Source organism: Rhinolophus hipposideros (genome assembly GCF_964194185.1).
Source record: "Rhinolophus hipposideros genome assembly, chromosome: 5".
Classification (NCBI taxonomy): domain Eukaryota; kingdom Metazoa; phylum Chordata; class Mammalia; order Chiroptera; family Rhinolophidae; genus Rhinolophus; species Rhinolophus hipposideros.
The window spans coordinates 28,718,083-28,740,535 of record NC_138051.1 but is presented as its reverse complement, the minus strand read 5'-3'; the positions used below and the strand labels follow the sequence as shown (position 1 = coordinate 28,740,535).

Sequence of the window (22,453 nt, the reverse complement as noted above, 5' to 3'; positions counted from 1 at the left end):
CAGAATGCCTCTGTTTATTGAGCAGGTATTATTTTGCTGTCACCCCTGCAATACAACTAGTCCTCCTTTTGACTCCTCTCAGTGGTTCTTTCACTCTGCCACTAATAGCATTTGTGCTTCTCTCTTAAGGCACTTTTGTCCTCTACAATGTTTTCCACATTCTTTTCATTGCAACTGATACAACCTTTGACTTCTTATCTCCTCACTCCTGAGTTACTAAAATATTCTCCTAACTGATCTTCTGGGCCAAAACTGTACTCTCTAATTCATTCTGCATAGCAACAGATTGATTGTCCTATAACACCATCTTGATCTTATCACTCACCTGCTATAAAATGTGCTATAAAGTTCAGCTCCTCTGCATCTCATTCAAGGCCTTCCATGATCAGTCTCCAACTTACCTTACTTTAGTTCTCTGCTCCACGGTCTCTACTTAGGGGGTCCTCGAAAGGAGAGTTACTATATGGTAAGTGCTGCTGTTGGTGGGAATGTAAATTGATACAGCTACCATGGAAAAGAGTGTGGAGGTTACATATGACCCAGCAATCCCATATCTGGGTATTTATCTGAAGGAAATGAAATCAATATCTCATAGAGATTGTCTTTACCCCAATGTTCATTGCAGCATTATTCACAATAGCTAACACATGGAAACAACGAAGTGTCCATCGATAGATGAATGGATAAATAAAATGTTATATATATCTAGTGGAATGTTATTCAGCCATAAAAAAGAATGATATCTTGCCATTTTTGACAACATGGGTGAAACTTGAGGGCATTATACTAAGCGAAATAAGTCTGAGAAAGACAAATATTGTATGAGTTCACGGATATGTGGAAGCTAACAAAACTGAACTCATAGAAACAGAATAGAGTGGTGGTTGCCAGTGATGGGGGTTAGGGAAATGGGGAGATGTTGGTCAAAGGGTACAAACTTCCAGTTATAAGAGGAATAAGTTCTGGGAATCTAATGTACAGCATGATGACTATAGTTAACGATATTATATTATATACTTGAAAGTTGCTGAGAGTATATTTTTAAATGTTCTCACAATAACAACAACAAAAAATGGTAATTATGGGAGGTGAAGGATGTGTTAACTAACTTTATTGTGGTAAACATTTTGTAATATATATATATATATATATATATATATATATATATATATATATATATATATATATATAAAACCATCACATTGTACACCTTAAACTTACACAATGTTATTATGTCAATTATATCTTAATAAGGTGTGGGGGGGAAATGATAAGTTCATAGGTGAGAGAGAGGGAAAGGTTTGCCAAGGAATTCTAGATTCATTTCCCTGAATACCAGTGGGGTCCCATTGCTCCTCAGACGCGCAAGCCCTCCTCTTTCAATCTATACCTGGGAAAAATTTTCAGAATAGATGGTATCTAAGTCAGACTTTGAAGGATAGGATTCAAAGAGATGAAAGGAAAGTGAGATAGTGTGAAAAGAGGTTGTGGTGAATGGATTAGGATTGGACTGTAGTGGACCTTAAACGCCAGCCTGGAGTGGAGAGGTCGTTTGGATTTTATCTTGTAGCCATTCAAGGTTTCTTAGTAGAGGAGACACAGAATTTGAGTGATATCTTAGGAAAAGATGTCAGTGTGGAGGATAAGATTAGATGGGGAGACTGGAGGATGGCCAGTTAGGAGGCCTTTCAACTGTCCAGATCTGACTTGATAATGGTCTGACCTACAGAGGTAGCAATCCATCCATATACAAGGAGTCTAAGACTTAGTCTTTAGAAGGAGGAGACATTCTCTCTCTCTCTCTCTCTCTCTCTCTCTCTCTCTCTCTCTCTCTCTCTCTCTCCTCCCTCCCTCCCTCCCTCCCTCCCTCCCTCCCTCCCTCCCTCTGACATTCTTATCTCTTTAATAAAATTTCCATGTGCTCCTACACAAAGGAAGGGAGAAGGACTGTTGGACCTTAGCATGACCTCCCTGTTTCTCCAGTCTTCCCATGACATATTTTACTTGCCTTTAGTATTGAGACTCCAGGTAACTATGATGTAACAGCCCCACCATCATGATGTCTGGAGGGTCCAAGCTCTTACCTTTGTGTGTGGGTTTGTTTCTTTGAATAAATCCATTCCCATAGTACCCCTTTGAGCTGCAATGTTTAGTAAAATCTACTCTATATTGCTAGAAGTAGTTGCAGCTTGTCACTCTGCCCCATTCTACTTTGTCTTTCTGAAGGGCCAGCTGTCAGAGTCCACCAACCCCACCCCTCACGTACCCCGGGTTGGTCTAAGATTTAGACTCAGCATTATGGGATCAAAGTCAGTTGTTTCTCCTGCCTTGGAACTACAAACCGGTCTCTTGCCAACGTGAACTACTGGGCAGAAAGTGGACCAGGAGAGAGAAAGTTAGTAATCGTTTCAGCTACATCCTTAGAACTACAACACAAATCAGAGAAACTATACTGTTGGAGATCTGTCAGGAATGACATCTTCGTATGCAGATGGAGGTTCTCATTCACCCCCAAAGCAGAGGAGAAAGAGAGCTCCAGGTTCAAGTTTCCCTTCCCTCTGGCCCTTCAGTCTTTCTGGAAGTTATTGAGCCACTCTCATTTGCCCCAGGCTCTCTTGCTCTTTTTTCTTTTGTCCTTGTCTCAGTCCATTTCTCTTTCCCCATTTGACCATGAGGTGAACGTGTGAAGTAAACAAGTGTCACAGTTCCCTGGCCCCATACCTCTGAGAAGAGAACCCAACATTCAGAACTCCTGCCTAGGTGGGGCCACGGCACCCTCTTCCGCTTCAGATCCCTGGCTTATCTTGATTCCTTCTCCTAGGCTGGGAGCTCTTTCGGGGCAGGGCTAGGAAAAACAAGAGGAACCCAGCTCTGCTCCTTGCCCCTCTTTTCCTTTGCAGTTATCCCAACCCCCACGCAGCCGTTCCAGGTGCTTGGAGAATGACAGACAGGAGACGCCTTGGGTGACGCTCAGGTGTGTCAGGGACTGCTATCTTCCCAGGCCTAGTCCTGACCCCCTTAGCGGTCTCTGAGGAGGAGGGGGCTGCTCCAACAGCCAGTCCTCAAGCCTGATTTGGGGTTAGGGAGAAGTGAAGCCACAGATAACACGCCTTCCTTGCCAGTTCTGGCTGTAGCCCAACTTTTCCTTAGCGTCCCTCTTCCCCCACCTGACCCAGCCTGCAAATCCCTGCCTTGCTCCTTCCAACCTTCACTCAGTCCCAGGGATGGCTCTGCAGGATGTGTGCAAGTGGCAGGCCTCTGACACCCTGGGATTATCACCTAACCTGCCTCAGGCTGGTGGCTGGGCTGTGCCCCGGGGCTGTGACCCTCAAACCTTCTTGCAGACCCATGGTCCCAGGCTGGCTCATGGCACTACCACCCTGGCCTTCCGCTTCCGTCATGGAGTCATTGCTGCGGCTGACACCCGTTCCTCCTGTGGCAAGTACGTGGCATGTCCAGCCTCACGCAAGATCATCCCTGTTCACCAGCATCTCCTGGGCACCACTTCTGGCACTTCTGCTGACTGTGCCACATGGTATCGGGTGCTACAGCGGGAGCTGCGGCTGCGGGCACTGAGGGAGGGTCAGCTGCCCAGTGTGGCCAGTGCCGCCAAACTCTTGTCAGCCATGATGTCCCGCTACCGGGGGCTGGATCTGTGTGTGGCCACTGCCCTGTGTGGCTGGGACCGCTCCGGCCCTGCCCTCTTCTATGTCTACAGCGATGGCACACGCCTGCAGGGAGACATCTTCTCGGTGGGCTCTGGGTCTCCCTATGCCTATGGTGTGCTAGACCGGGGCTACCGCTACGACATGACCACCCAGGAAGCCTACGCCCTGGCTCGCTGCGCTGTGGCCCACGCCACCCACCGTGACGCCTACTCCGGAGGTTCTGTAGACCTTTTTCATGTGCGAGAGAGTGGGTGGGAGTATGTGTCACGCAATGATGCTTGGGTGCTTTACTCTGAGCTGCAGAAGTTCCCGGAACTGGAGAAGCAAGAGGAGGAGGAGGCCAGCCAGGCCCATCCTGAGCCTGCCATGGCCCCCAGGGCTGTCGAAGGTGGAGAACTCTCTGTGGAGCTGCTACCAGGAGACTCCAGGCTCTCCACAGAGAATGAGACTCTGTGAGAAGCAGCAGGACTTGGGTGTAGGGGACAGCCCAGGGAGTGGGTGGAGGATGGGGAGTGAGTAGCCTCACAGCCTCTGGCTCCAGCCCTTGTGGATGGCTGGCTTCATTTGTTCCAAGTCTCCATCTCTTTCTGCCTCCCAGAGTTATTGATGGCTCTGTCCAGCATGTTCCTATTGATGCCCAATAGATTGGTCCAGCTTCTTTCTCAGTGCCAAGTTCTTCTTTCAGCATATACTTACTGTGTGTGTGCTGCATGCCAGACGCTGTGCTAGGTGCTAAACCCTCTTTTCTTGCCATCCTCTTTTCTGCTTTTTTTCTTCCTATCCCGTCTCTCTTTTTCCTCCCATTTTAGCCCTAATCTCAGCTTTAGAGTCTTTGTCATTTTCTTAGCTTGGTGAGGTGGGGTAGCCAGGAGGGGAGGGGGTAGTAGCTCAGAGGGCTCAGGCTGGGAAGGCAGTACAGGGGGACACCTGGTGGGTGGTGATAGGCTTCTCACATCTGCTCTTCTCTGCGACCCCCTCCCCTCATTTGACTCTACTGACTGTAATGATTACTCCTTTACTGAATGCAGTTGTCAAGATAACTCTTTGAGGTGAAAATTATCCTCACTTGTAAAGTGAAACCCTTGTCAGACGTCACACAGTAAGTGGCAGAGGTGAGACTTGGACCCAGACCTTCTGCTCCAGAGCAATGCTCCTTCGGCACCGCTTCTCCTAGAACATTTCCCTGCCGTTCCTCTCTGCCATGAGGACAGAGCCCTGCAGCCATCTGGAGAGGGAGGTGGATGAGAGTAGCTGGGCCAAGCCCAGCCTGGTGGCCAGGAATGACTGAACCCAGAGGATCTGAGGGCGCGGAGGGGTGAGGCCAGGGACGCTTCTCCGACCGAGCCTCATCTGCCCTGGCTGCCAGGGCCTGGAACCAGTGCCATAGCCCATCCGTGCGCTGCTCTTCCAGGCCTGTCACTGCTGCCAGACTGCACCCCTCCTCCCACTTCTTCCCTTTGCTTCTTTCCAGCCTCTCCTTCCTGTAGCTCCCTCTGGGGAATGCGGGAAAGAGGGAGATGGCTGTGCCATTGGGAACTGTCAGGTTAGCTTGTCTACTCCTGCCCCTCCTGGCCCCCTCCAGCTCCCCTGTAAACACTGACTTGGGGATGCAGGCTGACAGCTCTAGGTGGGACATTTCCCCTCCTTTCCCCTCCCCAGGCCAAGTCAGGGAGAAAGCACAGTCCAACAAGAGATGGGACCTGAAGGAAGGTTGCTGAACCTTCTTTCTCTCATCCCATTCCTACAGCTTCCAGTCCCAAGGAAAGAGCCACCTTTTCTCCCTCCTGGCACTCATCCCTGGCTCCAGCCCAGCCCGGAGCCCCAGCCCTCCACCTCAGACTAAGGGTTCTTCCTTCAGGCAGGAGCTAGCCAGACAGAGGAGACTTCCAGGCTCTGGCCTTCAGGGGGTGACTGGGGAGGAAGCAGGAAAGGTCAGGGGCTCACAGGAAGGAAATCAGTGGCACCGGAGGAGGAAGTTGTGGTGGGGAAAAGGGGCCGCAGTAAGGTGCCCCATACAGAACTAACCTTCTAGCCAGGGTCCAGAATCTGGCCAGTGGCCTCCACAGCAACGCTTCTTCACCCTTTGCCCACTTCTCAGCCTTGGGAGAAGGGCGGGACTCTGGGAATGATAACTGGAGGTCAGGGACCCTGGGCCAGCGTAGTCCTGAAGGAACACAGGAGGAAGGGCAGCTTTTGGCCAAGGTTCAAGGGTTTGATGGACTCAGGCATAAGAGGGTGCATCTCCACGTGCAGAGAGGTGCGTAGGTCTTGCGTCCTGGTGTGCGTGAGTGATCCAGGATAGGTGTGTGCACGTGAGTGTGGCAGGTGATGCATGTGGTTCCTACGTGTAGAGATAGGAGACAGATTGGAAAAGAAGGAGCAACACCTGGATAAGGAGAGCAGCCGCTTATTGGGGAGAATGCCAGGCCTGTCACTTTTGGGAAAGTGCTCCAGAGTAAAGAGGAGATGGGTCAGGGTCATCCCACCAGCTCAGTACATCTACATCCTCCCCCCTCTATCCTGAGACCTTGGGAGTGAGAAATGCGGGGGGCGGGGGGACTGTCTGGAGCCTGGGGTTGCCACCTGAGCCCAGCCAAAGGCTTTCTGTGAACTGCATGTAGTTCAGCCCCCTGGGATGCTCTGTGCCCCTCCCCCCCTTCCCATAAAGTGGGAGGGAGGATGGAACGCAGAGAAGATAGAACAGGAGGGGAACCCTTCTTCTTGCATCTCCTCCCATTGCCTCTCCCCTTTTCTTTTCCTTCCATGGTCCTTCCCCTCTTCATTCCCTCTGACGGGTTCTGTCCTCCCAGATGATGAGGTATTTGAGACCAGAGATGAGCCCAAGGGTCTTGCTGACAAGCCTGCTTCCCTAGGCCGTGTTTTTACCTTCTGAGTTTAATGAGTTGAGAATCAGAGGAGGGTGCTAGGGAGTGCTGGGAGAGCAGGCAAAGGAACACGTCCCGCGTCACTATACCCCTCACGACCTAGGAGTGGCCCACCCTGGCCAGTCCCTCCTTTTCTCCACTTATTCCTGAAGGTTTGATGAAGACATCAGGGTGAGACCAAAGATCTTGCCCTTCCTGCCCTGAATTGGAAGACCTTGTTCCTCTGATGCCCTGCTTGGGGTGCTGCCTTGTACTGGTCTCCTGAGGCCTTCAGAGAATAGACAGCCTGCTCTGGCACAGGTCTTTGGGCAGTCGCGTCCTTTAGCAGAGGAAATGACTACTCCAGCACTGGAACAAGCGTCCTTATTCTCCCACTACCTGGTTGCCCTAACCAAGCGGGTGTGGATGGTGTGAAAGAATGCATCTTCTCATTGAAACAGCTTTCCCTGATTTGCCAGCAGCGCATACTTTAAGGGGAGGGACATAAGGGTATGTCCCAACCCACCTACACATGTCTACAGGAGACCTGTCCGGAGTTAGGAGGCCTGGGTCCTCATGCTGATTCCTGGATATGATCCCTTCTGTTCCGGGAGTAGACATTGAGAGATGCTGGCTGCTCCTGTTCAGCTCCCACCCCAGCTGGCTTTGATTCTGCCTCTCTCGTCCTCTCCCTCCTCCTTTGTGCCCCATTAAGGATCAGACAATGGACTAGGGGATAATTAGAGGTGGGGGCACTGCGCCCAGATTCAGTGTGATTGTGCCATCTCACCCTGGCACACCCTATCCCCAGTGGGCACCACAGGCCGCAGGAGAGACTGTTTTGTCCCCCTCTGCTGCCCCTCGCCCACGTTTTTTCCTAGTCTGGAGTCTCTCTTCCTTTCTTCTTAGTCTTTCATCTCTCCTCCTCTCTTCTCTGTAGCCCTCACCCTCTACTCCTTCACTTTGACCAGTCCCCACATCTTAATTTCCTTGGATAGTTTGAGAGCAACAGGGAACCCAGAGAGCTGGTGGTGGGAGTGGAGCAAAGTCATTATCTCCTTACTCCCTGAGTGGAACCAACCCAAACCCTCCTCTATCTAGAGGGCCTTGAAGTGGACTGCCTTCCAAAGGAGGAAGGAGAATGAGCGGCAGGGGATAGGCTCTGGGCTCTCCTCTGGCCCTTTGGCACCGTGAAGCTTCACACAGAAACCTGAGTGCAGGAACAGAACAGGGCTCCAGTTTACAAAATAAAGTGTTTGTTTATTATGAAATTAGAGATGGATGCCTCTCCCCTTCCTCCCTCTTTCCCCTTCCCCAACTGCCTCCCCCTTTCCTTCCCTTCCCCTCCCCCTAGGGCCTGGGAAGCATGTAGGACAATGCCCAGAGCTGGGAAGCCAACAGGAGGGCAGAGCTCCAGGGAGGCGGCCACGTGGGGGGCTGGAGCTCTTCCCTGGGAGGTTGGCTGGCTCCCTCTCTCTGCTGGAGGCCAGTAGAGCCAGGATGAGGCCGTGAGTGATGGATGGAACCATGCGGGCAGGACTGTAAAGACAGGAGAGCCCGGTTACAGGTGGCATGTGGGGAGGGCTCTGGACCACCAGTGCCCCACACGGTTTATGGGCACTGACCTGGGGCAGAACATCCGCTGCAGGAGGGTGGGCAGCAGTGGCTGGAAGTTTCTCTTGCTTTGGGGATGGACAACAGAAAAAACCAAAAAGCCAGTCACAGGGACCCAGAGAGAACGGGGGCAGATGTGGGCAGACCGACACGGAGCACATGTGTGGGGGCAAGGGAGACAGAGAGAGCATATGGGAGAGATTTAGAATCCGAGAGACAAAAACAGCCACGGAGAAAGTGGAATCACAGTGACAGAACAGAGAGATTCAGAGTTGGAGCCACTCATCCCAGACCCAGACAGGGAGAGTGGTCCAGACAGAGATCCCTGGACAGTCAGACAACTCAGGAGGAAGGAGGTGAGAAGGAGGTTGCCCTGGGGGAGCTGGGAGGAGGGACACAGGGAAGGGAGGAGCCTGGGCCCCTTCTTGCTGCCGCCTGCCTGGGCCCCGAGGGGCTCACTCAGAGGGCCTGTGCAGGCTACCCCACCTCTGCGGGCAGGCTGGCTGGCTCTCATGGGGCTGGGGGCTCCTTGGCCCCGTACAGCTCGGCCAGGGTTCGGAAGAGCGGCCCCCAGTCGTCCAGCGGTTCCGCGGGGCCAGGGGCGCCGCCCGCCTCAGAGCCCAGGGAGCTGAGGGAGCCGCAGGAGGAGCCGCGGCCCTCGTAGCCGTACACCTGCACCGAGTCGTAGGGCGGCACGCTGGGGTCGTCGTCTGCCTCGTGGAGCCGCAGGGCCAGGAGCTGCGCCACGTCGGCGGGGCCGGGCGGCCGGGACTGGCGCGGCGCCCGGGCCCGGGGCAGCACATCGCGGCGCGCGGGCGGCCCGGGGGCCTGCGGGGCCGCCCCGTCGGGGTTCTGCAGGGCGCTGATGTCGAAGGCTTCCGTGTCCTCTTCGCCGCCACCCTCGTCATCGTAGGTGATGATGTTCTCGCGGACGTCCTCCTCCTCCAGCACCATCAGAGCTTCCTGCTTCTGACGCCGCAGGGCCACGAAGAGCACCACCAGGGCTGGAGGAGAGGCCGCAGAGGCACGGGGCAGACGGTTGGGTTACAGACGAGGTGGTGTGGACTAGGGGTGGCAAGCCCTGGCTCTGACAGCTGGCAAACCTGTGAACCCTGACTTCACCCCTTACTCGCTGTGTGACCACGCCAAGCTGCCTAACTTCTTGGAACCTCTCTGACCCTTTGACTGCTTGTGTGGAAAATAGGGAAAGCATTTACTTCTCAGGGCTGTTGAAGGGATGCAATGAAATACCATAGTGATGTGCCCAGTGACACATGTAGCCCAGAGTCGAGGCTCAATAAACAGTTTTTATGGCTTGTTACTGTCATTACAGATCCGCAGGTCAGGGATAGGAGGCCAGAGCTTTTCTCTTGGATGCCTCAGGCAGTGGCATGGTCCAGGCACCAGAGTTCCTTCAAGGCCCCGGGGGGATTTCCCTATGTCCAGGGTCCTGATTCCTCTCCACCCTCCCGAAAGCCTGGACCCCACATCTATGTCCCACTGTAGCCTGACTCACCAAGCAAGGTGCCCACACAGGTGACGATGGCCAGCAAGGCCCCGGTGCTGAGCCCAGTGGGTGAGAGCTGAGCCTCAGGACGGCAGGAAGCCACAGAGCCATCAGGCCGGCAGCGGCACATGCTGACAGTCACTGTGGCGGTGCTGCTCAGTGCTGGCTGCCCCCAGTCCCACAGTTCTATGGGAACCAGGTACGGGGCCTGGCGAGGTGGAGCAGGGCGAGAGGGCAGCAGCAGGCTGGCAGAGCCATCTGTGGGAGAGAGAAGGTGTTAGGGCACCTCCTGGGACACCTTCCCAATAGGGTCAGTCTATCGTATGGAGACAGCTTCCCATGAGGAAGGTTTACAATGAGCAAATATGTGCAAATCTACATCTAGTTTCTGTTAGGTGGATGGCCCAGAGGGGTGGGCAGGGTCGGGCAGGCTGGGCTGGGGGTGGTGCAGGAGGAGAGGAGGTAGGAGGCAGGCCTGGGCCTGGTTGTAGGAGACCACCCACCTCGGTTGTCTCGAACAGTGAAGTTGGCATCAGGGCCCAGAGGACCCTGAAGGGAGACACGGCTACTATTGCCGACTTCATCTCTGTCCAGGGCCCGGATGACCTGAATCAGCTGTGAGGAAGAAGACAGGCCTTGTATGGAGAGGGCAGCTGGAGGCCTTGAGGTCCCAACCCCTCTGTCTCAGCAGCTCACCTGGCCAGGGGCTGCAGAATCACACACGAAAGTGTCGTAGGGCTCAGCCAGCTGGGGAGCGTTGTCATTCTCATCCAAGGTCTGGATGGCCACTTGCACACGAGAGGCCTGTGCGGAGCTGTCTGAAGCCAGAACATGAACACATACACCCCACACACGCACACACAACACAGTTTACACACAATACACATGGTGCATGGGCATGGATGCCCCATGCAGCACATAGCACCATAGCACGCATATGTGATACAGGAAATATGCATGCAATTGCAAGCAGCAAACAACGTGAAATGAATGGAACAATACCAAGTGGTTACAACATTCATGTAGTGCCCAAGATATGTGCAAAACACAGCATACATTCAACAGAAATGTAGCACCCATGATACACACAAAGAATAACCCACATGCAGGGCACAAGCACCGTAAGTGAAAGGTGGACAGAAGATGCATACAAGTTGCATGCAGACAATAGCCATGAAATACATAAACACATTCACACCATATAGTCAAAGGACACTCAGCATTGAAAACAAATACATGAAATGGATGTTCGATATACAGAGTAAATGCAGCATCACCCCCCGCCCCCAAGATCCACGGAATGCATTTTCATGCACAGCATCAGTGGGAGGACACACGCACGCACGCACGCACGCACGCACGCACACACACACGCACGCACACCATCAGAGGTCTGGAAGGCTGTGGTGCAGCAATGAGTATCACTTAGAGTGGTCTTGGGAAGGGAGGAGCTGCATGACATACGGGGTGCAGAGCCAGCTGGCCTGGGCATCACAGGCAGACGCAGGTCCCTCTACTCCCCTCCCTCATCAGCTGGCTCCCCAACGTTACCCTGCCTTACTCCTCACTGCAACTGCAACCCAAAAGGGAACGGAAAATGTGAGTCCCTGCCCACCCTGGCGCTCACCTTTCCCAGGCTGAGCCTCCTGTTCCTTTAGTCTCTCCCTCTGGCAGGGGAGAACTAGCTGGCCCTGAAGTCACAGCCTGGTGAGGAAGCTGAGGGCACTGCCTGGCTAAAGCGTCTGGGGTACCCCAGAGGCAGGATGGAGCTGGGGTCCATTCTTTCACTGCAGTGAGGGCCCAGGGCCTGCTAGTTGATATCGGGATTCCAGGAGGAGCATGATTTGGCAGAAGGGCGAGAAGACAGTGAAGGGCAACAAACACACAGGGCTACGAACACACAGGCAGCCACAACACACACTATACATACGCACATATACACACAGGGACACTTAGGGATGGACGCACATGCACTGTCATATGACACACAGCTGCATGGACATAAACACAACCTATATATGTATAATTCAACACATATGAGAGCAGTATGGGGGAGGAAATAACAGCTCACATCCTGCAGCCTGACTGGGTCTGCTGGCTCTAACACTTCATCTCTTTGTGACCTTGGGAAGTTACTTAACTTCTCTTTGCCTGAGTCTCCTCCTTGTAAAATGGGGAAATAATCATACCTCCCTCATAAACTTGTGGTGATGATTTAATGAATGAATCCATGTTTGGTACTTAGACCAGCGCCTGATACACAATAAGTAATAAATTATTATCTGTCCACCAACACTCACATATGCAAAACAATAGATACAACCAGCTACTTGTACCTATCACTATATACATCCAATTACACATACGAGTTCTGACAATTAAGTTCACAAACTCATCCTAGAAAAAGTGCTCCATTCCTCACTGCTGAATATCACTACAGTCACCCTCAAAGCACTCCCCTTGGGAAGCTATGAACTGATGCCAGCGCCTAGTCCACCCTTCAAAGCAATTTTGGAGCTCTTTTTCTGGAATGGCCATCAGAGCTGTCATTGTATTACTCTTGATGTCCTGAATATCATCAAAATGTCTTCCTTTCAATATTTCCTTTATCTTTGGGTAAGAAAAAAGTCACTATGAGCCAGATCAGGTGAGTAGGGAGGGTGTCCCAATACAGTTATTTGTTTACTGGCTAAAACCTCCCTCACAGACAGTGCCCTGTGAGCTGGTGCATTGTCCTGAGCAAGAGCCATGAATTGTTGGTGAAAAGTTCAGGTCGTTTTCATCTAACTTTTTCACGCAGCCTTTTCAGCACTTCCAAATAACTTGTTTGTCCAGTTGGTACAAATTCATAATGAATAATACCTCTGATATCAAAAAAGTTTAGCAACATCATTGCAACAAGTTTGTGAACTTAATTGTCTGACCTCATATGCACAAATAACGTAAATGTAATTCTACACACTCAACTATATACACATATATATCCAGTGACAGACATATATTCACAAATATGTATGTATGCATATGTATTTTTCACACACATGGAATTATACATACTCATAAGTGCACAGCCACACATACAGAGGGTGCCAAAAACATGTATACACATATTAAGAAAGGAAAAAAACTATATTAAAATTGTAATACTCAATACATACCAATAGCAAACGATGAATACAAGTCGTGTATATATATATTTTTGGCACCCCTGGTATATATAGCTTTTCACTGACATGTACAAACATCTACACACACAGTGACAACTCCCATAGACAGGACACAGCAAACGTAGGACACCCTGCAGCATGAGCAGGGGTGATAAGAAGAGACTCACAGAGGGGAGGGTTCTCCCTGCCTCCATGGGCCAGAGCTGCCCAAAGGCAGCTGAACCATGCTGCTGGTGACTGGTAACTGATTGGTGACTAACAGGGGCAGGAGAGGGGCCAGTGTTCTCTACCTGGAGGGCTCCCCGAAAGGGTTTTTCTGGGAGCGACTGCTGGGCCCTTCAATCATCCCCCAGAGGAAGTGCCCAGTCCTTCCCTGGCCACCCCCTCTTCAGCCTGAAACAGAGTGGGCAGGGCAGGGTCTGCCAGGGTGCAGGTTGAGGTTCATTAGCACTTGGGAGCTACATGAGGTTAGGTTTATTTTCAGGTATGGGAGTGAGTTTAAGGTCAGGGGACTGCTCAGGCAGACCCACTGTGCTCAGCACAGCTCAGCCTAGGAGAGTAGGAGAGTAGGAGGCCTGCTGAGTGGGGACGCTCCAGGCTGGGGACCCAGTACACTGATGAAGGTTTGATGGCAGTAACCTCTCTCCCCCAGCCCCATGCTCAGGGCAGCCCTGTGCCAGGAGGCTGCTGCCTTCTCCCGGACACTCTGGGAGCCCAGGACTCCTCACCGAGCTCTGTGGCCAGCACTGTGAGGTTGTGCCAAACATGAGCCTCACGATCCAGGGGCACTGCCGTGCGGATGGTGCCGTCCTCAGGCTCGATGGAGAAGCAGCGCTCCAGATCCGAGTGGGGGAGGATGGAGTATCTGGGGAAGACAGAGCCTCGCTGGGGCTGTCTGGAAGCAGGGCTTCCTCCTTCTTTCCTTTCCTCCCTCCCTTCTGTTCCTTCCCCTTGCTGGGCATCATGGCTCATCTGGGCAGAGGGCGCGAGCTCCTGGGGCAGAACCTGCCCCACACACCTAAGAGCCATAATTCACATAGAGTCCCCTTACAAGACAAATATCCCTGGGAAGTCATCAACATTAAACACCTGTCCTGAGAATTAGGGGACTAGGTTTCCTGGGGGTGGGGGAGAGAGACAAAGAGAGGTGGAAGGAGGGAGACACTCTCTGTCTTTCAGACGCTGGTTTCTGTTCGGGGGACCCTGGGACCTGTATTTAGCCTGGCTCTGCGGCAGACCAGCTGTGCCACCTTGGACAAGTGGTTTCACTTCTGGTTTCTCAACCACAAAATGGGAACGATACCAGCACCTCCCTCCGTGCTGCGACAGGGAGGCTGGCTGGGAGGTAGGAAGAGTGGCTCTCGAGGCAGTTAATCCAGGCGTGAATCCCACTTACTGATTGGGTGACTTTAGGCAAGATACTTAACCTCTCAGGGCCTAGCCTCCCAAACAACTGGTGATGAAAACACCTACTTCACTGGGCAGTTGTGAGAATTAAATGCCACCAAGTGGGTAAAGCGTGAAGCACTCAGGGCGCCACCAGTAGTGACAGCGATCAAGGATCAGCAGATGAGATGACATCTGCTTGCACTGCGGTCAGGAGGCGCCACGATTGTCTACCCGGAGGGACGGGTGGAGAGTTGGGGAGTACTTAGCCAGGTCCCCCAGCCTTCCCCTGGCCCCAGGCCTTCAGGGAGGAAGACCTCTGCCAGGATGCCAGGAGGCGAGTGTGATTTGCTGTAAAAGAGGCTCATCCTCTGTGGGGCCAGCCTGCCAGCCGGCACCTTTCTGCAGGCCTGGCCCTGGTCCTGCCCCCCGACCTCGGCCCCCACCCCCCGCACCCCCCTCACCTGATCGGGCTGGCTGGGGAGTCCAAGTCAGTGGCTGAGACCTGGCCCACCAGGGTCCCAGGAGCCTTGTTCTCAGGCACTGCCAGGTGATAGGCAGCCTGGGTGAAGGCGGGTGGTTCTGGGGCGTCCTGCACAGCCACGCGCACTGAGGCCACGTCCTTGAAAGGCCCTCGCCGCAGGTAGGCTGGGTCGATGAGTGTGTTGGTGGCCTCCACACGGAAGGAATAGGAGCGATGGGTCTCAAAGTCTAGGGGCTGTGGTGAGGGAAGGTGGAGTGACTGAGATATATGGAAACCAAGGCAGACCTAGGCTCCCAGAAGGTGAGGAGTCCCTTCCCCACACGCATCCAGTGCTTAGCTCTCTTCAGAGGAGAGGTGGCACCAGAGGGGCTGTGGCCTTGGTGGTCAAGGGTGGGGACAGATGATTTAGCGGGTAACTCTATGTGTGCCCCACAGACTCACTATATGAAGAGTCTTGAGTCAATCACTCCCCCCATCTGGGCCCCAAACCCCCTCATCTGAAAGATGAGGTGGTGACCATGACCTCTAAGCTCCCACATATGGTCCTGAGTCTGTTCTAGACCAGTTAGAAGTATATCCTGGGGGCGGGCGGCAGGAGTGAGGCTGCAAGCCTTAACTCAGGAGGCTAACCTTTCGGACAGTGAGGAGCCCATCTCGACCCTGGGTGTCTGTGCTGATGCTGAAGGCCTCGGACCCCTCCCCGTCCAGGATGCTGTATGCCATGAGGGCATTGTCCCCTAGGTCTGGGTCCTGGGCTCGCAGCCGGCCCACTAGGGTACCCGGCCCAGCTGTCTCCACCACAGAGAACTGGTACAGGCCTTGGGGATAGATGGAGGGGAGACATTCTTAGAGAGGTCCCCAGTCCTCCTCCCTCCCCCAGTACTTCCTTCTCCCAGGGTCCTGGCTGGGGGAAGGGTGGGGATGGAAGGCTTCTCCAGAGGGGTGGGGTGGTCAAAGGATGGCTCAGGCTGCAGCACTGGCCCCTTACTCTGAGGGAACTTGGGGGGGTTGTCGTTGACATCGCTGAGGGTGACCGTCACTGTAGTGCTGCCCGACAGCCCCCCCATGTGGCCGCCCATGTCCTTGGCCTGAATCACCACCAAGAACTCCTCCTGTGTCTCCCGGTCCATGTTGGGGATGGCAGTACGCACGACTCCTTGGGAGAGACACGGGGTCAGGGGGTGCCTGTTCCCATGGCTGCCCCACCACTCCTGAGCTCTGTTCTCACCAGTCTGGGGGTCCACAGAGAAGAAAGGAAGTCCATCCAGCACAGTGTACACCAGCTTGGCGCTGTTCCCGTAGCTGGGATCATCGGCATCATGAGCAATTACCTGGATCACGGATGTCCCTGTGGGGGATCCCGACACCCCACTCAGCAGGGACAGGGCTGGGTGGGGAAGAACAGCAGATGAGGGGGACCCAGACATGAGCGGGGCTGAGTTGAAGGAGGTGGGTTCTGGGGCAGAAAGCAATGGGGAAAGGAGAGGAGAGGGTACTCCAAGAGAGGGGATGTGGGGTATTCAGAGTTGGGGTACTCACCGACATTGGACATCTCGGGCACGGTGGCATGGTAGGGCCCGAGGGGAAAGATGGGGGGATTGTCATTGATGTCCTGCACCTTGATGATGAACTCTGAGGGGGGCTCCAGGGGCCGGTTGGAGGCTCGGTCCACAGCTTGCGCCAGGAGCACATACTGTGCCTTCTCCTCCCGGTCCAGGCTCTTGGTGACATGGATATTGCCTGTGGCCTCATCAATCACAAATACAGTGCCTGCCCCCTCCCCGGTCAGCAGGTACTTGGTGCGCCCCTCGCCCCGGTCCACATCTGAGTGCAGCTGTAGGGGTCAGGGGAAAATGGTAGTGGGTTTCACACACAGGGACAGAAGGTTAAAGAGTGTAAGTCTAGGACTGGGTGGAGTGTTGGGAATCCTGAGGGACCAAGGTCATTGCAGAAGTAAGGAAGTTGTAGGGCACAGCCTAAGCGGCTGGAGAGTCGGGGCCGCCACGGGAGGGCCCGACCCTTACCTTGCCAATGAGGACAGGCTCGGGACCAGCATATTCCTCAATGACGAAGAACTGGTTCCATACCCAACTCCTTCGGGTCCGCAGCCGTGCTGGTCCTGAGCCTCCCTGGGGGCCTGCCCAGGCCCGGGCTGGGGCTGCCAGGCGCCCCATGCAGCCCCAGCCACCCAACCAGGCCAGCAGGAGCCTCATCAGGCCCCACATGTTTTGGCTCCAGCTGGGGCTCTACTCACTGCCCCAGATGCTGAGGCATGAGCTGGCTGGGGCAGACGGGCACAGCTGGGGCTACCCCATGGGTCCACACCTGCAGGACAGGTAGCTGTTCAGGGTCAAGGAAACCCTTAACACCCCCGCCCCCCCCAGAGGTAAATGTTGAAGAGCTGACCTCTAAGGAGCGAGACACCCACTGCCCAGAACGCAGACGCAGACAGAGAACACACAGTCTGGTCCTTCCCTCCACCCAGGCTCTGCCTGCACTCACTTCCAGCCCACCAAGCTGGTAAACCTCTGGCCAGTCAACTCTGAGTAGAGAAGCTGAGTGGAAAACAGGAGAGGGGATGCTGGGAGGGCTTGAAACCCCATCTGGCCCCTATCCCCCCAGGTTTGGCAGCAGGGGGCTGGAGGAGATGGGAGCTATCCCAGAAAGGCTTAGAAACCCAGGGGTTGGGATTCGTGAAGATGTGGTCTCAGGTTTCCAGGGTCAGGCTGAGTGTAGCCTAAGACAGGCTTGAGAGCCTGTGAAAGTCCCTCCTCCTCAGCAGGAACCCAGCGCTCCAGAAACTGCCCCCAACCCACACTGCCAGCTTAAGTCCTTGAAGGGCGACTGGGCTCAGGAGGCAGAGTTGGGGGCGGGGGTGGGGGCGGCGCAGAACTGAAAGAAGAGGGAGTAGAGCCAGGAGACTGGGGAAGGGGAAGAGGCAGACTCAGAGGCTAGAGACACAACAGTGATGGAGGGTGAAACCAAGACTCAGGGACTGTCCAGCAGAGACAGAGACAGAATGGCAGTCAGAGACAGAAGGAGAGGTCAAAGGAAGCAGCCTGGTGTCTGAAAGGCAGACAGGAGTCATAGGTACCAGGCTGGGGAACGGGTGGGTGGGGGCAGAGGGGCTTCTGCGCGTGAGAGGCAGGCAGGGCAGCCCTTGGCTGCATGGGTCAGACCAGGCCGCCGGAACTTCTTTCTGGGAAAGTGGGTGGCTAGGAGGGGCTGCGGGAAGGGTGCTAGAGAGGACCCTTACCACTACTGTCTCCTCCCTCCCCTCCTGGGGTGGGTGAGGGGATCCGCAGGTAGCTGTGGCTGCACCTCTCTTCCCCCAGAGCAGGCACACACCTGACAACCCTTTCCCTCCCGAGGGAAGAGGGACGCCGGGGGGAAGCCGGGGACCAGAGAGGGAGGCGGGACGAGGAGAAGGAAAAGGATGGAGGAGTGGGAAACAGGATAGCTGGAAGGGACGAGGAGAGGAAAGGAAGGGGAGTGGGAAAAGGAAAAACAGACAGGAAAGGAGAGCAAGGTAGAAGAAGAAAAAGGCAAAAAGCAAGTGGAGATGAGGAAAGACAGGGCAACAGGGAGAGAGAAGGGCGGGGGAGACGGAGGGAAGGGGCAGAGACAGCAAACAGGCAGAGAGAAGGCAGAGTGAAAAGACACTAAGGGAGAGTAAAATGGGGAAAAAGAGGGCAGGAGGGGCGAGGGAAGAAGGGAGAGGTAGAGCGCGGGAGAAGGGAGCCGGCAGTGGGCTCCCAGGAGCGGAGCGCACCGCTCTGAAGACACCCGCAGGCTGCGGACCCCCTGCTGCCCCTTCGCGGACCCCCGACCCCCGGCTCCAGGGCAGGCCTTTACCTGGCAGCGTCGAGGGGCCCAGTCCGGCGGGGAGCGCCCCCCACCCCGGTCGCCGGGTCCCGGGGGCGCAGCCCCGTGCCGATCCTAGCGGGCGCCGCGGCTCCGCTGCAGGTCTGAGCGGCCCCGGCGAGAACAAGGGAGCGAGACGGAGGGGGCGGGGGAAGGAGGCTCCGCCTGCGGAGGAGCGAGGCGGCTCCGTGCCGCGCGGGAGAGGAGCTCAGCCTCCGACCCTCCCCGGCCAGCCCGGCCCGCGCGGCGGGGGCGGAGGCGGGGGCGGCGCTGCCGGGCTGCCGGGCGCATACAGATGCGCCGCTCCTCCCGGGACCGGCCCGCAGCGCCCGGCCTGGCACTCGGGCCGGGAGGACGTCCAGGCCACGTCCCCAGAGCTAGCGGGGAGGGTGCACCCGGGAGCGCTAACGGCCCGGCCCCCACGCCCCCGCAGCGGGGCGAAGCGCGAGAGCACCGCGAGGCGGGGAATTAGAAGCTACTGCGGAGACGCCCGGCTCCCACTCGCGGACCGGCCTTGGAGGCTGGTATGGATCCCGACCGCAAGACGGCGGCGCTTGGGGAGCCCGTACAGGGAACGGTAGCGGGCTGGCTGGGATGCGCTTCAGAGCGGCACAAGGGGCCAGGGAATCCGCGGGCTGGGCCCAGGGAACAGGTCAGGGACTAATGCACGACATCGGCGGGAGGGTACAGAGGTGGGGACTGGAGCCTTTTTGGGAAGCTCATTTACTGGCGCTAATCGACAGCGGCTGCCGCCCCCTGGTGGCAGTTGTGGGAGGTACCTTGAAGGTGAAAAGCAGGTGACCAAGTGCCTGTAGCCGAGGCACCCAGAACGAACCCACGGGGTCTTCCCCTCTACCCTCCGGTGAGGTAACCCTACAGCTGTGGTGTGGTCTGAGCCAAGGCAGGGAAGGGGATGGAGGGCAGCCGGGCTCCAGGAAGCAGCAGGCTGCCTCAACAAGTATGGAATGCAAGCAACGCTGGCTCTACTTCCAGCCTCTTCATTTTGGCTCTCACCCAGGCCCTGCCCAAGGAAAGCCACTCACACACTAGTTAAAACTAAGTCAGATTTTTATTATTTCCATAGACCACATCATTTAATAATAAAAAAAATAAAAATAAAAATTGAACAAAAGAAAAAGGTGGATATAAAGTGGAACCGGTGAGGAGGCAAGGGCTGCAGGACAGAAGAGACTGGGAACTGCAGGGGCCCTGGGACTCAGGAGATGCTGATTCAGCTCATAGGTGACCCAGTCCTGGCCCCAACTGTTCCCAAGAGGAGGCTGTGAGTATCCAAAGGAGGTGGTGAGCAGGATGGAGGAAAAATGAAAGAGGTTTGGGGCTCCTGGCTGTTCCTCGCCTCTGGACCAACCACATTCCTCCCTAATCTAGCTCTTCCCTCTCAGACTTCACGGGGAAATGAGAGGAGAGGGCTAAATCCCAAGAGATAGGTTATGGCGGGTAAAGGGGGAAGATGGCCACTGCTCCATTTGGTATGTGGGGACAGGTAGCAGCCATACTGGGGGCAAATGGTGTGAAAGACCCCTGGTTCCAGGGTGGTAGAGATTGTACCTTTCCCTCTGTGGCCTTGTCTGCCCTCTCCCCCCCTCCTGGAGCAGGGTGGCGGATGCCTGCAGCTCTCCCGTGCGTCCCCTGGGCTAGCGGCGCCCACCCCGGTCCCGCACAGGTGTGCTCCGACTCCGGCTCCTGCTGTGGCGCTTGGTGTCTCTGCGGTCCCTCTCCCTGCCTCGTTCCCGGTCCCTTTCCCTATCTCTGTCTCGATCCCCCCTGTCCCGCTCGCGTTCCCTCTCTCTCTCCCGGTCCCTCTCTCTGCTGTGCTCTCGACGCTTCTCCCGCTCCAGCTGTCGGTTCCGCTCCCGCTCTGCTTCCTTCTCACGCTCCTTTTGCTCTTCTTCTTCTTGCTCCTTTCTCCGCTTCTCCCGCTCCTTGGCCCGTTCAGCCCGCTCTGCCTCCTTCTGAACAATCTGCAGCAGGCACGCAGAAGCGGAGAATAGGCATCTCAGCCCAGCTCACATCAGTCCTGCTGTGTCTACCCGCACCTGCACATGGCACTCCTAGCTCAGGGTCACTGTCAACTGTGCTGCTAAGCAGGAAGTGTGTGTGCACGCGTGTGTGAGCGCTCGCACGCTGCCTGGGCAATCACATCTACCCTTGTCTCAGAGCCCCAGTTCCTCTAAGTGTTTCATGACAGGTAGCGGTACCACCCGTGCCCGGTCTCTGGCTATTTTCCTAGGAGCTGTCCACATGTGAACAAAAACTTGTTAGTCAAGTAGCATAAGCCTAAAATTCCCGAAAGGCTTGTCACAAAGAAACTTTAAAAAGCAAAAAAGACCCTACAAATTATAAAAGAAAAATGGGTGAGTTTATAAAACATGGATTTCTCACCTACCGGAAGTCAATTTCCAAGACGTGTGGTGAGATACACACAGTTCCTGTCTCTGTGTCTCCCTTCCTCCTCTTGGCTTTGGCTTCCCTAGGGCAGACTCATCCACTGCTTCTAAAGCTGTCTTCTGTGATGCTTAGTTTCCTCCCTTACTCCCCTAAGCCCATCCCTGAGCCGCCTCACTCTGGCATCTCGTGACTCGCCCCACGCCTGCCCCAGCCTGGCTCGGGCTCTGAGCAGGACAGGAAGGCCAGCGCTCACCTGGCTGTCAGTCAGCGGAAGCCAGTAGATGCAGGGAGCTGCCTTGGTCTTACGGAAAAGGTCATCCAGAAGTTTGGCGGGTGGTTCCTCCTGAGCTTTCTCTGAGGTGGAAGAAAGTGAACGAGACTTAATTTAATGCACAGGACCATGTCCCCTCCCATTTGGGTACCTTGCCCATTTACCAGTGGGTATATGTGCCCTCACAACTAAGTACCTTTCTTCTCACTCTTCTTTTCTTTAGACTTTGCACGTTCCTTGCGGCGGCGGTCACGGGACCGCGATCGAGATCGTGGCCCTTCTCGAACTTTGTCCCGATCCCATTCACGCTCTGATCGAGTTCGCTCCCGCCGCTCCATTTCCCGTTCCCGCTCTGCCCACTGTTCCCGCACTGCCCGCTCCTGCTCCCTCTGCTCTGCCCTGGGGTGCTGTGGCGGCTGGATGGGTGGCGGTGGTGGGGGGTGCAGGGGCCGTGGTACCCCTGGTTCCTCTGTCTTAGTTTCAGAGGGACGGTCAACCAAGAGGCCCCGGTGATAATCCAGCTATGGATAGAGGACGGAGAAGGGCAGTAAGGATGGAGATGACATCATTCCCACTGAAGGAGCCCAGGTACCAGGGGACAGAGACCTTGGAGCCCACGGTTCAAATAAAGGAACCAAAGGGGAGGGAGGAGAGGGAGAAGGAATCTCAGGAGAGGATGGACTCCCCACCCCTTTCCCTCCTCCTCCTCAGGTTTCTTACCTCATCTTGCTCAGCATAGTCCGCGCAGAGGAATTTGGGATTGGACTGGGGCCATTTGACGCCATGTAGAGCTGTGCGGGTGGCAACTGCTTCCTCTACTGTTGAATACTGGTGGAGGGAGAAGGCAGAGGGGTCACAAGAGGCCTTCAATCCCCCCACTTGCCACAACCCTCAAATCTGCTGCCCACATTGGTCGCAAAAGGAAACATAAGCCACAACCTAGAGAGCTAGCTTCTGCCCCTCACCGTGACAAAGCAATGAGACTTGATCTTGTCGATCCAGAAGGCCTCTTCTACCAGGGTTCCCGTGCGCCCCAGTAACTCCTTCAGCTGGCCTAAAGTGAAGGGACGGACCTGCCAAAGGAGATGGAGTTTCAGGGTCTTAAAGAAGACAGAACAATACTCATGTAACTAGTTTTAAAAGTTCCCAAGCTGCTGTCACAGGAGTATAGCTTCAAAGTTTGGGTGAGGGCAGAGGTTAGGAACCCTCCAGTAGGAAT

The 22,453-nt window shown here is 55.0% G+C and overlaps 3 protein-coding genes across 18 annotated transcripts in view; 1 reads left to right on the top strand and 2 right to left on the bottom strand.

Annotated features, from left to right (window-relative positions):
* Window positions 1–3,224: 3,224 nt before the first annotated feature.
* PSMB11 (proteasome subunit beta 11) lies at window positions 3,225–4,124 on the top strand (the record flags this gene model as incomplete). The annotated part of the gene is made up of 1 exon (XM_081048305.1): window positions 3,225–4,124. The coding sequence occupies one exon, from the start codon at window positions 3,225–3,227 to the stop codon at window positions 4,122–4,124; it is 900 nt and encodes a 299-aa protein (XP_080904431.1).
* A 3,739-nt stretch (window positions 4,125–7,863) lies between these two features.
* CDH24 (cadherin 24) lies at window positions 7,864–19,055 on the bottom strand. Of its 5 annotated transcripts, none has more exons than XM_081047864.1 (14): window positions 18,546–19,055; window positions 17,097–17,245; window positions 16,715–17,015; window positions 16,230–16,410; window positions 15,919–16,077; window positions 15,679–15,846; window positions 15,321–15,508; window positions 14,671–14,924; window positions 13,549–13,685; window positions 10,350–10,471; window positions 10,157–10,268; window positions 9,663–9,911; window positions 8,158–9,150; window positions 7,864–8,071 (listed from the first exon to the last, which is right to left on the bottom strand). In XM_081047864.1, the coding sequence occupies exons 3-13, from the start codon at window positions 16,913–16,915 to the stop codon at window positions 8,657–8,659; spliced, it is 2,265 nt and encodes a 754-aa protein (XP_080903990.1). In that variant the 5' UTR covers window positions 16,916–17,015; window positions 17,097–17,245; window positions 18,546–19,055; the 3' UTR covers window positions 7,864–8,071; window positions 8,158–8,656. The 5 variants fall into 5 exon arrangements, with proteins under 5 accessions (XP_080903990.1, XP_080903987.1, XP_080903989.1 ...); XM_081047861.1 differs by having other exon boundaries at window positions 16,230–16,524; window positions 18,546–19,054; XM_081047863.1 differs by having other exon boundaries at window positions 15,919–16,038; window positions 16,230–16,524; window positions 18,546–19,051.
* Window positions 19,056–19,604: 549 nt separating this feature from the next.
* The window catches only part of ACIN1 (apoptotic chromatin condensation inducer 1), a 31,360-nt gene continuing 28,511 nt past the window's right edge, over window positions 19,605–22,453 (bottom strand). For all 12 annotated transcript variants that reach the window (XM_081047854.1, XM_081047855.1, XM_081047848.1 and 9 more), the window contains 5 exons: window positions 22,200–22,307; window positions 21,955–22,062; window positions 21,431–21,755; window positions 21,217–21,317; window positions 19,605–20,536 (listed from right to left, as the gene is read on the bottom strand). In XM_081047854.1, coding sequence (XP_080903980.1) covers window positions 20,210–20,536; window positions 21,217–21,317; window positions 21,431–21,755; window positions 21,955–22,062; window positions 22,200–22,307 — 969 coding nt within the window. In that variant the 3' untranslated portion in view covers window positions 19,605–20,209. The remainder of the gene's footprint in view (window positions 20,537–21,216; window positions 21,318–21,430; window positions 21,756–21,954; window positions 22,063–22,199; window positions 22,308–22,453) is intronic.

What these genes read in the sequence shown, in the direction of transcription:
- CDH24 (XM_081047861.1), bottom strand. Translation starts at nt 16,915, where the DNA reads ATGTGGGGCCTGATGAGGCTCCTGCTGGCCTGGTTGGGTGGCTGGGGC. An exon ending in CTCTGTGGACCCCCAGACTG is followed by an intron (nt 15,847 to 15,918) that starts GTGAGAACAGAG and finishes GTCTCTCCCAAG; the next exon opens with GAGTCGTGCGTACTGCCATC. An exon ending in CCCCCCCAAGTTCCCTCAGA is followed by an intron (nt 15,509 to 15,678) that starts GTAAGGGGCCAG and finishes TCTATCCCCAAG; the next exon opens with GCCTGTACCAGTTCTCTGTG.